Source organism: Anomaloglossus baeobatrachus, chromosome 3 (assembly GCF_048569485.1).
Source record: "Anomaloglossus baeobatrachus isolate aAnoBae1 chromosome 3, aAnoBae1.hap1, whole genome shotgun sequence".
Classification (NCBI taxonomy): domain Eukaryota; kingdom Metazoa; phylum Chordata; class Amphibia; order Anura; family Aromobatidae; genus Anomaloglossus; species Anomaloglossus baeobatrachus.
The window spans coordinates 148,610,137-148,627,230 of record NC_134355.1 but is presented as its reverse complement, the minus strand read 5'-3'; the positions used below and the strand labels follow the sequence as shown (position 1 = coordinate 148,627,230).

Genomic DNA, 17,094 nt, shown 5'->3' with positions numbered 1-17,094 from the left:
ACCCGTGCAGCAATCCAGACCCTTCTCCTGGCCCAGTTTGGTCAGCAACAAACGGTATCTTCAGGTCCCACCATAATCCACACCTTGTTTTGTTCCCCCATCACACCGAGCACCCAGTGAACCCATCTCCTGGCTCAAGTAAAAAGCTAGGCAAGTGCATTTAATGAAACCCTGCTGACCTAGTTTTTAACCCTGACCTTCCCAGCATTCCTACAATGTGCAGAGCTGGTAAAGACATACCCCCAAAAAATTTATATTAGTGTTTGCAGCTAAAGGTGGTACTATTTTATAATATTTAGAAATCAAGTATCATTTCCTTCACACTTCACAAATACGGGCTTAGTCTTGATATAGCACATAAAATCCCAATAACATACTGTGAGACTGTGACCGGGCTGGTCCATGACGGCCGGTACGTCTCGCCCCGGTTGTGCTCCCTCCATGTATAGTAAGCAACTCCAGGGTTAATCCTGTTTCCCTACAGGCTGAACGGAGGGTTTTAAAGGAAAGAGAAACATGGGCGTGGTTGCCTAGTGTGTGAGGGAGTGAACACAACTCCCTGTGTATCTGTCGGAGAAACAAGTGTATGCTATATTGGACTTGTGGTTTGTGCAATAAACCGTGTGCTGTGACCCTTGATGCCTGGATCCCGTGTCTTCTGCTGCGCAGCCGACCACGCTACCTCACATATGGTGGAGAATGCGGGCATGCCAGCCCGGTGAGGTGTAGCTTCCGTTCCTGGTGTCCCGGTAGCACATGTCCTGGATTCAAGCAGCTATACTACAGCCCAAACCCGGCGACGCCATGGAGGACATACTTAAGCAGCTGGTTCAGGCCAATGCACGTCAGGAGCAAAGGCACCAAGAACAGATGGTTCTCCTGGCCAAGGCGATCCGTGCCGGACCGGCAGCAACCACCCCGGGACCGGGTGACGACGGCAGCGTCCGGAAAACGGTGAGACAAGCGTTGCAAAAGATGACCCCGGGGGATGATGTGGAAGCGTTCCTGGCGGTGTTTGAGCGGGTGGCCGAGCGGGAAAAGCTGCCGACCCCCCAGTGGGCTGAGGTATTGTCGCCCTATCTGACGGGGGAGCCCCAAAAAGCGTACCTGGACCTCTGTACCGAGGACGCCATAGACTATGCGACCCTGACCCTGAATACTTGCTCGGTTGGGGGTGAATACCTATGTACGGGCTCAGCGGGTAAATCAGTGGTTCTATGAGGAAGCCAAACCCGTACGCTCCCAAGCCTATGACTTGTTGCATCTGGTAAAGAAGTGGTTGCAGCCTGACATTCTGAGCCCTGCGCAAATGGTGGAAAGGGTAGTGGTTGATCGCTTTGTGCGCACTTTACCCGTCACCATTCAACGGTGGGTGGGACAGGGCGACCCAAGTACCCTGGACCAATTAGTGGGCCTGGTGGAGCGGCATGTGGCTACGCAGGACTTGATACGGGACACTGAGACTTTGCGTGCCGCCCGTCGGTCCGGCCCCTCCAAGCCTCGGGCCAAGGACCCACCGCTGACACCGGTGCGGGAGACCACTACCGTCCCTTCTGAGGCCGCGCCCGCCGTCCCTGAGGTCCGGAAGGCCATGTACCCTAAACGACAACTCGTCAAGGGGGTTACCTTCCCTATTAGATGTTGGCGGTGCCAGCGGGTGGGACATATGGAAGCTCAGTGTCCACTCACCACGGAGCCCATGGATTGTGGGGTTACCCGGCGGGGTTCAATGTATGCTCAGGCGGTGTATACCGCAGACCTTGTCTCCCCGGAGACTGCGCCCCACTTGTGCCAAATACAGGTTAATGGATGTCCGGTTACAGGCTTGTTGGATTCCGGAAGCTTAGTGACCCTTGTGCGATCAACCCTAAGGGCTAACATAAAGGCCACAGGACGTACCGTGGGGGTGGTTTGCATACATGGGGAACGCCGAGACTATCCCACGGGGGTTGTCACCATCACAGCACCCTGCGGACAGGTGCAACATGAGGTGGGACTTATGAACTCTCTTCCCTATGACGTGATCCTAGGAAGGGATCTGCCGTATTTTTGGACTCTATGGAAGGGGCCTCCTAAGTCCCTTCAGGTATTGGACAGTCCGGGACCTGAGCCCGACAGTCCCGAATCCGGGACGCCTGCCGTAGGGGTCCCCCTGATAGGGACAGAATGTGAACCCGATAGGTCGCCCCTAGAGGTATTGGCAGGAGAGGCTGAGATGGTCGAGCCCATCCCGGAGTTGGAGGCGTCCCCGGATACGTTTGGGACCGCCCAACTCCAGGACCCTACATTAATACATGCCCGGAGTCGGGTGACAGTGGTTGACGGGGTGGCACAGCTGCCCGGTGCCCAGGTAAGGTACCCCCATTTCGCTCTTAAGCAGGATTTACTCTACCGGGTAGATGAAATACGGGGCGTGGGGGTAGAGCAGTTGGTGGTGCCCCAGCCGTATCGCCGGCGGGTCCTCGACTTGGCTCACAAACACCTGATGAGTGGCCACCTAGGGGTCAAGAAAACGCAGGAGCAAATATTGCAAAGGTTCTATTGGCCCAGGGTCTTTGGGGAGGTAAAACGGTTCTGTGAAACCTGCCCGGAGTGTCAGCTTACCGCACCCCTGGCCTACTTTCGCAGTCCGTTGGTACCGTTACCCATTATAGAAGTCCCCTTTGAACGGATAGGGATGGATCTGGTGGGGCCCCTCGTAAAGTCCGCTCGAGGGCAGCAACACATCCTAGTGATCGTTGACTATGCCACCCGGTATCCAGAGGCGATACCTCTCAGACATACTGCAGCAAAGCTTATAGCTCGGGAGTTGTTTGCTGTGTTCTGCCGGGTGTGGTTGCCCAAGGAGATCCTTACAGATCAGGGGACCCCATTCATGTCTAAAGTGACCAAAGAGCTATGCCGGCTACTCCAGATCAAGCAGTTGCGTACGTCTGTGTATCATCCTCAAACGGACGGTTTAGTGGAGCGTTTCAATAAAACCCTGAAAACCATGCTCAAAAGGGTGATTACCAAAGACGGGAAAGACTGGGATATGATGCTTCCCTATTTGATGTTTGCCATCCGAGAGGTGCCACAGGCATCCACGGGGTTTTCGCCTTTTGAGTTGTTATACGGGCGACATCCCCGGGGATTGTTGGACCTGGCAAAGGAAACATGGGAGCAGGAGCCCACCCCCCATAAAAGTGTGATTGAACACATTTTAGGAATGCAGAACCGCATAAGCGCGGTCATGCCAATTGTGAAGGAGCATTTACAGGAGGCTCAGGCCGCGCAAAGCGGCCGCTACAATAGACAAGCCACCGTGCGGACCTTTAAACCCGGAGATCGGGTGTTGGTATTAATCCCCACGGCGGAGAGTAAATTCCTGGCTCAGTGGCAAGGCCCCTACGAGATAAAGGAAAGAAGCGGGGTGGTCAACTATAAGGTATTGCAGCCCGGTAGGCGGAAACCTGAACAAATATACCATGTCAACCTGTTAAAACCTTGGCAGGAACGGGAAAGCCTGATGGTTGATTATTCCCCTTCTCCCTCCTCTTCGGGTCGTTCACTCCCGGCTCCAGTGACCTCCGGAGAGGACGAACCGGAAGTAAGGATCGGAGAAGCCCTCACCAAGCAACAGAGGCGAGAGGCCAGACGGCTGGTTCAGCAGAACCCCGATGTCTTCTCCGAGCGGCCTGGTAGGACAAGTCTGATACGACATGACATTGTCACCGAGCCTCACCAGAAGGTACGCCTGAAGTCATACCGGGTACCGGAGGCTCGAAGACAAGCCATATCAGAAGAAGTGAAGACAATGCTACGCCTAGGGGTCATCGAAAAATCCCGGAGTGAATGGGCTAGTCCCATTGTCCTAATACCAAAACCCGATGGCTCCTTAAGGTTCTGCAATGACTTTAGGAGATTGAACAAAATATCCAAGTTCAATCTCTACCCCATGCCCCGGGTGGATGAGCTGATTGATAGGCTGGGACAGGCGCGATATTTCACCACGCTCGACCTGACCAAGGGGTACTGGCAGGTGCCACTGACGGAGTCCGCCAAGGAGAAAACCGCTTTTGTTACGCCGGAGGGTCTCTTCCACTATGTTGTCCTGCCTTTTGGGTTACACGGCGCTCCAGCCACGTTCCAGAGGTTGATGGACTTGGTGCTGGAACCCCACCAGGCGTATGCATCAGCGTACCTTGATGACATCATTATTTACAGCTCTGAGTGGCAGGCCCACTTGGAACAGGTACAAGCGGTGGTGAACGCGCTCAGAACAGTCGGATTGACAGCCAATCCCAAGAAATGTGCGTTGGGACTCACGGAAGCCCGCTACTTGGGCTACGTAATAGGCCAAGGAGTGATTAAGCCCCAAATTAACAAAGTTGAGGCAATCCAGAAGTGGCCTAGACCCCTGACCACGAAGCAGGTTAGGGCTTTCCTGGGTATTGTGGGGTACTACAGGAGGTTTGTGAAGAATTTTGCGGGACTTTCAGCCCCCTTGACGGACCTTCTCAAAGGCAAGAAGTCCGTCATGGTGCGCTGGACTCCGCAGGCCGAGGACTCCTTCCGGGCCTTGAAGGGGGTCCTGTGCGGACAGCCCGTTCTTGTCAACCCTGATTTCCGGAAGGAGTTCATAGTACAGACTGACGCCTCTGAGGTCGGCCTGGGGGCAGTGCTGTCTCAGGTGGTTCAGGGGGAGGAACACCCCGTCACCTTCTTGAGTAGGAAGCTCACCCCTCCCGAGCGGAATTACAGCGTAGTGGAGAAGGAGTGCCTGGCGATTAAGTGGGCCTTGGAGTCCCTGCGCTATTACCTGCTGGGACGGCGGTTTCGCTTGGTGACTGATCACTCTCCGCTGGTCTGGATGCGGTCCGCCAAGGAACGGAATGCCCGGGTTACCCGGTGGTTCCTTTCTCTGCAGAACTTCTGTTTTACGGTTGAACACCGGGCCGGTAGGTTGCAGGGCAACGCCGATGCCTTGTCCCGCGGCCCATGTTTGATGGCGGGAGTTCAACCCCGCACGCTTGAACTGAGGGGGGGTATGTGAGACTGTGACCGGGCTGGTCCATGACGGCCGGTACGTCTCGCCCCGGTTGTGCTCCCTCCATGTATAGTAAGCAACTCCAGGGTTAATCCTGTTTCCCTACAGGCTGAACGGAGGGTTTTAAAGGAAAGAGAAACATGGGCGTGGTTGCCTAGTGTGTGAGGGAGTGAACACAACTCCCTGTGTATCTGCCGGAGAAACAAGTCTATGCTATATTGGACTTGTGGTTTGTGCAATAAACCGTGTGCTGTGACCCTTGATGCCTGGATCCCGTGTCTTCTGCTGCGCAGCCGACCACGCTACCTCACAATACATTTAAATTTGTGGGTGTAATGTGAAAAAAATTAAAAAAGTTCACAGAATATCAATTATTTTTCAAGGTACTGTAGATCCACTATTCCGGCTGTGTACAATGTGTACATCCGGCCACCACCGGAGCTACACACAGCCGATCATGGGACTAGCGGTGATGCCTTTCATTGAGCACAGCAAAGGTATATGTTGCCCCAAGCACCAGATCAAAAACTCATATGATTATGGTGTTTTGTGACTTCAAAATTCTATTTTGCCTTCAATAATATCTCAGAAATAGCATTTGCAGTATCTGACTACAGCAGGGACCGGGTGAATCAAGTGCATTTTAGATACATAACAAGCTCTCCAATGCGGCTTTTTCAATCTAGAGCAATGTAATTTCCTCTAGGATCAAATTGTAGCCTTGATGTTGTAAATGGTATAAATGTAGTGGGGAAGCACTGATATACTATAAAGTAAGAGAAGAGATTGTGCTTTTAATGTTCAGGCTGATGTATTTATTTAATAATACTTCACAACACTTGCTGCGCTTTCAGATTATTTGTGTCTGCTTTTTTTTTTTAATATCAAACTGTTATTACTGTTCTGCAATTTTGGTCTATGAAAATATATAGAAGCATTAAAAAATAACAGTACGTGAATAAAAACAAATTAAATAGATCTAACGTTCCATGAAAAACGTAGAACTAGAACTATTGGGGATGGAGGACTCTATTCGGCTGCGGTCACAGGTCCATTTTGGAGTTTCATTCGTTCCGTTTCAAGAACAAAGGGAATTCATGTCCAAAGGAGGCTGAGAGACCCTATTGATTATCATGGGGTCTTTCTGGTTTCTGTTTTGGATTCTGTTTTTAGAACTGAAGAAAAAATTCTGTATCTGGCGTTCTGAAAATGGGCACAAACCTCTCGGCTTCCATAAGCCTCAGTTATCAAACGGATTCATTTTGGGCATGACTTCTGTTTGTCTGTTCTACAATGTAGAGAAAAAGAATGACAAATGGACATATGACAAGAGCCTTATTTGTATATCTTTATGGATTTGGTTGTCTATAACATATTTAAAAGTTCAAGAAATCTAATATATTTCCATGGGTGGTGAGAGTATGTCAGAGATGGAGACCGTCTCGTACAACTGTTAAGGCCCTGTCACACACAGAGATAAATCTGCGGCAGATCTGTGGTTGCAGTGAAATTGTGGACAATCAGTGCCAGGTTTGTGGCCATGTACAAATGGAACAATATGTCCATGATTTCACTGCAACCACAGATCTGCCAAAGATTTATCTCTGTGTGTGACGGGGCCTTTACAATTGTTAGAGTCAATCTTTTCCTTTTCTTTATATGCGTCAGGTATAGGAAGAGAAGCTGGTTCCTTCCACTATTACTTGTGTTACCACTAAACTACGGGGACCCGCCTATGACAAGTCACCTGTGAAACTTGCTCTCCAGCGGCTATGAAAAGTTTTTTTCTGTGAAACACCACAGTGTTTCTGAGTGAAACATACATGTCTGTGATCATACAGCCAGTACCTGATACATTTTGCCCACAGTTTGGGCAGCATGTATCATCTGACAGATTCGCTTTATGGGGTACTTTGCACGCTGCGACATCGCTATCCGATGCTAGCGATGCCGAGCTCAATAATACCCGCCCCCGTCGCACATGCGATATCTTGTGATAGCTGCCGTAGCGAACATTATTGCTACGGCAGCTTCACACGCACTTACCTGCCCTGTGACGTCGCTCTGGCCGGCGACCCGCCATACGGCGTCACAGCGACGTCACACGGCAGGCGGCCAATAGAAGCAGAGGGGCGGAGATGAGCGGGACTTAAACATCACCTCATTCCTTACGCATAGCCGGTGGAGGCAGGTAAGGAGATGTTCCTCGCTCCTGCGGCTTCAGACACAGTGATGTGTGCTGCCGCAGGAACGAGGAACAACATCATATCTCCTATTGGTGCGACATTATGAAAATGTCCAACGCTACACAGATCACCGATTTACGATGCTTTTGCGATCGTTTATCGGCGCATCTAGGCTTTACACGTTGAGACGTCGTTACCAGCGCCGGATGTGCGTCACTTTCGATTTGACCCCGACGATATCGCAGTAGGCATGTCGCAACGTGCAAAGTACCCCTAAGAGTTAGTGTCCATACTCCTTAGTGTTTGACAGCTGTGCCTCCAAACTCCCCCCTAAACATGATTGCTTTGCTATACCGAATATGCATTTGCTTTCAATAGAGAAAACAGAGTAAGCTGCTGTCAGACTCCCCCATACACATTCATGCTCGCCTTTACTGAGCATGCATGTTTTTAATAGGGAAATCAGAATATGCTTCTACCAGATCTTTCTGATAGCAGCTTTTATCCTAGAAAACACCATGGCCAACCTTCTCTTAGACATCATTAAACACATTCCATGCTTGGTCAAGTCCACTAAAAGCTGTGTGTTTTGCTGACTTTAATATAGCTCTTAAAGGGAACCTGTCAGGTGCAATAATAACCCAGGATCACAAGCAGTTCTGGAGGCATATTTCTAATCCCAGCCTAACCGTCCCTGTATCTAGTAGTATAGATAAAGAGATCTTTAGAAAAAGTATTTCTAAAGATCTTTTATGATATGCTAATGAGTGTGGGGACTAGTCACAATAGTGTTACTTCCTGCGCCCATTCTGCCCTCTTTCTTAGCATGTTAGCACACACAGGGGCGTTCTAACATTCTATTCGATGCAGCATCACCAGTGGTGCCAAGCGTACCTGTGTCCGCTGTGACGACTGATCAGAAGTCCATGCGCACTAGACCTTTCTGAAGCAGGGACGCATACACCTTCATACTGCGCATTACCGACAGTGTCAGGCATTCAGATCAGTGGTGACAGCGGACACAGGTACGTGCATCACCGCTGGTGACGCTGAATTAAATAGCATGATCGCATGCCCCTGTGGGCGTACTAACATGCTAAGAGGGCGGAATGAGTGCAGGAACTAACGCCCTTGCGACTAGTCCTTGCGCTCATTAGCATATCATAAAAGATTTTTAGAAATACTTTTTCTAAAGATCTCTTTATCTATGCTGGCGTATACAGGGACAGTTAGGCAGGGATTAGCAATATGCAACGAGAACTGCTCGTGGTTCTGGGTGCATGCTGCACCTGACAGGTTCACTTTAAGAGCCCCACAGACTCCAATGTGTATGGGTCTTAAGAACTATCTTTTTATATAATAGATCTTCTAATTCTTTCATTGAAAAGGACGTCTCAGAAGGACATCCCCCTATTCATATTGCCTTATCTAAGCATATGGGTGAGGCTCTCACTATTTTAGGTATGAGTTTTGCAATATATAAATTTCACTCTGACATTTGATGTGTATGAAATAGTTAACTCTGTGCGCAGGAGACCACTTCATAGTCCTGACTGAAGTCTTAACTACTTGCACTTTATTATTTGACAGGCATTTGGAGAAGAAATTGCGCCCATCAGCTTGAAGGTGCAGACAGTAAATGATGTGGCTAGTCAACTCTCTGCTCTAGACATTCAGCCATCTGCGAAAAATGCTCGCCAACTGGATGACCTGAACATCAGGTGGAAACTCCTACAGGTATATCTGTCTTTTCATGTAAAACAGAAACTAGACATTTATGTGGCTCTCGGCTTCTGTGAAGTAACTATTTATTACACTAATTATAGTTGTGAAGAATAACATTTTGCAAACATTTTGAAATGCCTGAGATTGGTGCATTTCTATTTCAGATTATTTTTCCAGCGCCTGTAGGAAATTCTGTACTTTTCCACTTTATTGAACAATTTGTCATGTTTCAAATGGTTTCATAGACCCAAAAACTTTTGAAACAAGAAACTGAGCATTTGATCACCCTTCTCAGGACCAGAGATGCTCCAGTCATTCTTAATCATTTGCAGCGGTGACATCTCATCTACAGTACTTGTAACAACTGCAGGCAATCACTGAGGTTGTGCCGTCTACATTGGCAGAAACGCTGAGTCTATTGATTGGCTGCAGCAGTTATGAATACAGTAGCCGTGCTGTCACCTTTGCAGCTGGATAAGAAAAAAACATGAAATGGTGGATAGGCATTGTTAGAGTCAGGTAGAGTGAGCAATATCTCAGTTTATGTTAGAAGTTTGTGAACCTATGCACTATTATATTTGAAGTAGAATAACCAATTAAGGTAGCTTGTTCAATATTGTATTGGACTTTACATATATTTCCCTATTGGGCTCAGATTTTGCAGGGAAGTAGTTGCTAACCACCTACCTGTTCTGCCGGTATCCAACTTTGCAGGTTCAGAGTAATCATTAATTATCTACTGCTCCTGCCCATGCTTTTGCTGCATCTAGTGACATTACGTCAATGGCATATTGCCTTCTTTCTCTCTGTTCTGTCCATAGGGCATCACTGCCTATTTCATGCTGATTGACAGCCATCTCTACTGCCTAACTGTGGGGAGCTGTCTCTCAGCATGACATTGGCAGTGATACCACATCGACAGAACAGAATAATCAGCAGCAGAAATGGTCCGTGGCTATAGTTACCCTGAAAAGTTAGGTTCGGAGTTCATACTGAACACGGACTTTACTAAAGAATTCAGTTCAAGTTCAGAGTTCAGGTGCTTTACGAATGTAAACCACTCGCGCGAACATCCCTGTTCTCGGGTACGCTCGGTGCTCGGCCCAGTACAAGACGCTTGCAATGTGGGGTAACAACAGTGCTATTAGATGTAGGGTGTACAAGAAAAACCACTCATCCTCCCCCAGAAGTGTCTATTTATGGCTGGCTACCTTTGGGTGGAGACCCGAACATCCCAATTAGTGACTTCCAATGAGGTTCAGGTCAAGTTCCAAAGCAAACTTTATCTAAGGTCCAGCTTACCCCGCCGAACCAAACTTTCACAGGTTTGCTCATCTCTATCTGTGACCACTCTGAGTAGAAATCGGCAATGGGCAGTACAGGCAAGTAATAGTAGTTCGCAACTACTTGTTTGTAAGTTCTTAGCCTCATAGGAAAAAATAATCAAAGTCCCTGATAACCTCTTTAATATTTACTCCAAAATCAATCATCTAATTTACCCTTGCATATCCATGCCAATTAAGTGTACATTTTGAGTGTGTGTAGGCAGAGAACAAAAACTTAATTTTATATTAATGAAAACTTTACTGTAAATGTATCTTCCATTTAAAACCATTTAAATGTTATTGTAGTCTCATCATCACAAAATATCAAGCCATGGTGCTTTTTCTTACATCAGTAGAGGTAGGCCTCATTTCACACATTGTTTTCTTTATGTCATAGTTCCATGGACCGTTTTGCATTTTTTAAGTAACTTTAGTTGCTTGTCTTGTAGCATTTGATCATATTTGTGGCGTCAAATTTTTCAAAATGGCGTACATGGTTCATGAATTTTACTTACAATAAAAACAGCTCTTTATTTTTATAACTTTTTTGGTGCTTTTTTTTAGAGCAAAGGGTTATACATTCTGTTAAAATGTTGCATGGAACACATACATTTGTGGAAAATTTAAGGCTTAAAAATATATCACTCCGGGGAAGGAAGGGGTCTACAGTACAACTGCACAAAAATTTTGCAACTGTTTAAACAAGTCACTTTGGATGAATCGGCCTCAAACATCTCAATAACAAAAATGATGCCCAGAATGATGGGCATGAAAAAAAAAACGCATAAAAAGGTGTGAATTCAAAGAACTATTTGGCCCAAATCAAAAACAGACTTCAGAGGTTAAAATCTAAACACAAAAAAGCAGGAGCAAATTCTTTAAAGGGAACCAAACATCAGGATTTTCGTATATAAGCTAAAGCCAGTGCTAAACTGGCACTATCAGGCTGATTCTATACATACCTGTAGTGGTCAGCTCGGATGTTTAGGTTTTGAAATCCAAAAAAGTAAAGTTTATAAAATCAGCTGCTTGTAGAGTGACAGTTGCACTGGAGCAGATAATATATTCATAGTTATCCCCTCCCTCTGCTAGAATTAGTATAAATATTATACAAAGATTCACTTTGTTACATCTGAGCTGACCACTACAGGTATGTAGAGAATCAAACTGATAGTGCCAGTATAACACTAGCTTTAGGTTATATATGAAAATCCTGGTGATTGCTTCCCTTTAATGAATGAGGCCTCCAGTCTTGACGTCTCGATTAGTGGAGTCACCTAGCTGTGGCTTTGATAATATACAGTCATGGCCAAAAGTTTTGAGAATGCTACAAATATTAATTTTTACAAAGTGTACTGCTTAAGTTTTTCTAATGGCAATTTGCATATACTGCAGAATGTCATAAAGAGTGATCAGTGTTATGATCCGGAACCATGGAAGACCACCACAAATCATTGGCAAAAGGTGACAAGAGCATTGGCAACTAATCTGGCCGCCATCCCCTTACTAACCATCACAACTAGAAGTAGCCGAGGGGTGAACTAACATCCTGTGCACCGCGAACCCAGCCGGAGAACTAACTATCCTAAAGGTAGGAAAGATGAATAACTCTCTGCCTCAGAAAATAGACAAGAATAGCTAGCCCCCCACATTCAAAGACTGCGGTGATATAGGAAAAACACAATACACAGGTAGATGACAGGATTAGCAAAAGGTGAGGCCCCCGCTGACTAAAATAGGAAAGGACAGGAAAGGGACTGATGGTGGCCAGAGAAAAACCCTGCAAAATACCAACTTCCTGATAGTACAAAAAGGCCCTCAGATCGCACGATCTGAACTCCGTCCTATACCAGGTGCCCTTGTCATACCAACAGAAAACAAGAATCATAACAAAGTCAACAAGCCACAAACACATGGACCCAAATGAGCTATACTCCACACAGAACTGCAGGGAGTTCCCCAACAATCCAATGAGGGGGAAAATCCCTGCAAGAAAATAACCTGAAACCAACCACAGCAAATGACAAACCCAGATAAACAAAAGAACCAGACAATAAATAAAGAGCAAGCACTTATCTGGGGAAGATGTGGTGTAGAGCAGGATTAAGCAGGCTGGAGATACAAAGAACAACTGACATCCGGCAACAGCCTGCAATCAGACCAGGATTTAAATAAGCAGAGAGTTAGCAAAGGAAACACCCACTGCACAACACACCTGGTCCAAGTCCAAACCATTCCTGGCCACCAGAGGGAGCCTCCCAGTAGCCAAAACATAACTAAGATTCACAACAGATCAGCTTAACAGCAATTACTTGCAAAGTCAATATTGGCTAAGAAAATGAACTTTAACCCCCAAAACACATTTCAACATCATTGCATTCCTGCCTTAAAAGGAGCAGCTAACATTGCTTTAGTGATTGTTCCATTAACACAGGTGTGGGTGTTGATGAGGACATGGCTGGCGATCAATCAGTCATGATTAAGTAAGAATGACACCACTGGACACTTTAAAAGGAGGCTGGTGCTTGGTATCATTGTTTCTCTTCAGTTAACCATGGTTATCTCTAAAGAAACACGTGCAGCCATCATTGCTCTGCACAAAAATGGCCTAACATGGAAGAGTATCTCAGCTACAAAGATTGCACCTCAGTCAACAATCTATGGCATCATCAAGAATTTCAAGGAGAGAGCTTCCATTGTTGCCAAAAAGGCTCCAGGGTGCCCAAGAAGGACCAGCAAATGCCAGGACCGTATCTTAAAACTGTTTCAGCTGTGAGATCAGACTACCAGCAGTGCCGAGCTAGCTCAGCAATGGCAGCAGGCTGGTGTGAGTGCTTCTGCACGCACTGTGAGGCGGAGACTGCTTGAGCAAGGCCTGGTTTCAAGGAGGGCAGCAAAGAAGCCACTTCTCTCCAGAAAAAAGATCAGGGACCGACTGATATTCTGCAAAAGGTACAGGGAGTGGACTGCTGAGGACTGGGGTAAAGTAATTTTCTCAGATGAATCCCCTTTTCGATTGTTTGGAACATCTGGAAAACAGCTTATTAGGAGAAGAAGAGGTGAGCGCTACCACCAGTCTTGTCTCATGCCAACTATTAAGCATCCTGAAACGATTCATGTGTGGGGTTGCTTCTCAGCCAAGGAAATCGGCTCACTCACAGTCTTGCCTAAATACACAGCCATGAATAAAGAATGGTACCAGAATGTCCTCCAAGAGCAACTCCTCCCAACTGTCCAAGAGCAGTTTGGCACCCAACAATGCCTTTTCCAGCATGATGGAGCACCTTGCCATAAAGCAAAGGTGATCACTAAATGGCTCATGGAACAAAACATAGAGATTTTGGGTCCATGGCCTGGAAACTCCCCAGATCTTAATCCCATTGAGAACTTGTGGGCAATCATCAAGAGATGGGTGGACAAACAAAAACCAACAAATTCTGGCAAAATGCAAGCATTGCTTATGCAAGAATGGAAAGCTATCAGTCAGGATTTGGTCCAGAAGTTGATTGAGAGCATGCCAGGGAGAATTGCAGAGGTCCTGAAGAAGAAGGGTCAACACTGCAAATATTGACTTGCTGCATTAACTCATTCTAACTGTCAATATAACCTTTTGGTACTCATAATATGATTGCAATTATATTTCTGTATGTGATGTAAACATCAGACAAACACAATTAAAAACCAGAGGGCAACAGATCATGTGAAAATATAATTTTGGTGTCATTCTCAAAACTTTTGGCCATGACTGTATGTTCTGAGTAGCAATATCTCTTTAAAGGGAATCTGTCAGCAGGTTTTTGCTGCCTCATCTGAGACCAGCATGATGTAGGCAAAGAGATCCTGAATCCAGTGATGTATCACTTACATTACTGGCTGCAGCCATTCTAACACAATTGGAATGTTTAAATTTAGCAGAGCAGTAGAGCTGAGAGAGCTGTCCTGCCCACGCTAGGGTCTCTATGGAGATTGTACATTCACAGTGAGGTGTCAATCAGACGATGGGGCATGCCGGATATCTTTGCGCATGATATTGTAGAACAGCAATGATAATCACTTGGATGAAAAAGCTTTTAGTTAAAGTAAACAAAAGCACACAGCCTGATAAGAGAGGCATAGTTGATTTTTGTTTTTAACCCCTACAACATGCTGTCCTCAGATTCCATAGCAATATCCTGCTGACAGATTCCCTTTAAAGGCTTCTCTGCTTTGCAATGTTTTAAACTGGCTTACAAGTATTCCATGAATTTAGTGGCTGGTGGGGGCTCATAACCCTTCTGCCCAGTCCATCCATTTATTCTTTTTATAGCTATCGTATATATGATAAATGTGTATTTAAAATACATTGGGGAACACACCATTATGTAAAATGTAAAAAACGCAAGAGTTTTCTTTTATATATTACTTCTGGAGAGTCTAATAATTAGTTTTGTGTGCCTTTATATTGTTTTAGACCTTACAGTACATATTCAATAATGCAGATCCTGACCTTGTGTGGGCTAAATTGTTTCTGTCAGCGTTCTTTCCACAGCTAGAAGCAAATTATCCCACCGGGACATGATTTTATTTTTCTTTGATACTCTCAATTTGTAATTTTTACGTATCTATCTGTTGCTCCCTGGCACCTCCGTGATACATATATTGGATGCAATTTGTAAGCGGTGGTGTAACTCCATAAATCATGCTGCCGTTATTGAGAGCTGCAGAACTTGGCAGAAGAAAAATCGGCTTTATTGCCACCCATGCAAAATGTTGATTAAAACAAATCCAGTTTTCACGGGATGGACAGTTTGTCCCCAAAGAGATGCTGACTGAGCAGAGGACAGGGATTTCAGCTGTAAAGTCGCAGGCATTTTCTAATAATAGTGGGATGGGGGAGGGGAACTAAGCAAATTTGGGACTCTATAAAGGAAATTTTGAGTGTGCAACAATCAATCAACTCCAGCTAATATGACATGTATTCTACAATGGACAGTTATGTGTATTCTGTTTTTATTCTATAGTACTTACATTGTCTGTTCAATCCTTTTACTAAAAAATAATGGAATTTCTTAGTATTTTTGGTTTTAGAGCTTATCACATCCACATTATCATTGGATAGTTTTATTTTATCCTTTACATATTAAAAAACAGACATAGCATATCTAAAATAACACATAAGATTTGATGACGCAGAAAGTTGAAGGACATCTGTCAGTACGATCAACCCTCCTAAGTCATCTATCTTGACATGTAGGTCATAGAAAGTTTAATAAAATGATACCTTGATATCTGTGATCCTATGTCATATTCCTGAGAAATTCATGTTTTTCCTAATATGTAAATGAACTGTAGGTTAAATATAGATCCCCCCTGAGAATCTGCCTCCAGAGCTTTTTATAAATCAAAGAGGGTGTTACCACTGTGAGACATGTAATGACTGATAGTCTGCTCTCCTGATCTACATGTCTCACATTGGTAACTCACCCTTTTTATTTAAAACAAGTCCTGGAGGCAGATTCTCTTGGAGATCTGTGTCCAGCCCATAGATTTTAATAGCTCATTTACATAGTAAGAAAAACGTGGATTTCTCACAGATCACTACAGATGTGAAGGTATTGTTTTATTCAACTTTCTATTACCTAAATGACCATATAGACAGCTTACGAGGGTTGATCCTGCTGACAGATTCCCTTTAAGATCATAAAAGCCATTTAATTTATATAATTCATAGTAGAGTCACACTTTTCTGCATTGGGATATCTTCTGCATTATGGCATGTTTGTCATTGAAAAAAACGTTAAATCCTGTATCTATTGTTTAATTTAAAATGTAGTCTTTTTCCAACATGTGCAGCAGATGAGTTGGGGTCCAGGTACTGAGACCACCACTGATTATTTCAAAAACTGTCCTGATCAGCAGATAGGAGCATTGAGCTCCTGCATTAACCTGCACACAGAGCGGCTCAATAAAAAACATAATAAAGACTTTCCATTAAACCTGTATATTGCCCTGTGTATGTGTGTTTATGCAGGAGCTCAGTGCTTCTGTCTGCTGATTAGTGCACTATAAGGCTATCTGCGCACGTGTGCGTAATTCATGCAGTTACGCTGCGCTTTGTAGCGCAGCGTAACTGCATGCATCCTGCGTCCCCTGCACAATCTATGGAGATTGTGCAGGTGCCGTGCGCACGTGGCATCTTAGAGCACAGCGCTTCGGCTGCTGCCCGAAACGAGCGTTCTAAGAAGTGACATGTCACTTCTTCTGTGCGCTTTGCCGGCAGCCCCTGCTCTGTCTATGGCAGGTGCTGCATGCAGAGCGCACGTTCTCACCGGCACCATGTGCTTCAGAACGGAGCTTTTCAGCTGCGCTCTGAAGCGCACCTTTTAGGTGCGCTGCAGAGCGCACATGTGCGCACATAGCCTTAAGCTGCTTTCGGAGCGATTGATGGGGGTCTCAGGACCAGGACCCTCACCATTCTTCACATGTTAGGCCTAAGCCACACAGCGAGAAAAACGATTCGAGTGGAGTGCGATAAAACATCGCATTCCACTCGGACCAATATTAGCCTGTGTGTCAGTGCACATGAGCGATTATTTTCTCAGCCCTAATCAGACCGAGAAAACAATCGCAGCATGCTGCAATTGTAATGCGAGAATCTTTCTCTCGCACCCATTCAAGTGTATGGGGCGAGATAAATATCGCACTGCACTCGCGGTACACCGGTGTACCGCGCGTGCAGAGCGAGTATCACAATAGCCGGCTACGGAGGAGAGAGGGAGATAAATCTCTCCCTCCCCTTCTCAACTCTGGCCCACCCCCCGCAGCTGAGGTCCACTCGCACAGTCGGACC

General features: G+C 45.9%; 1 protein-coding gene across 8 annotated transcripts in view; it reads left to right on the top strand.

Annotated features, from left to right (window-relative positions):
• The window catches only part of UTRN (utrophin), a 1,025,654-nt gene that overhangs the window by 775,965 nt on the left and 232,595 nt on the right, over positions 1 to 17,094 (top strand). For all 8 annotated transcript variants that reach the window (XM_075339520.1, XM_075339517.1, XM_075339516.1 and 5 more), the window contains one exon: positions 8,806 to 8,952. In XM_075339520.1, coding sequence (XP_075195635.1) covers positions 8,806 to 8,952 — 147 coding nt within the window. The remainder of the gene's footprint in view (positions 1 to 8,805; positions 8,953 to 17,094) is intronic.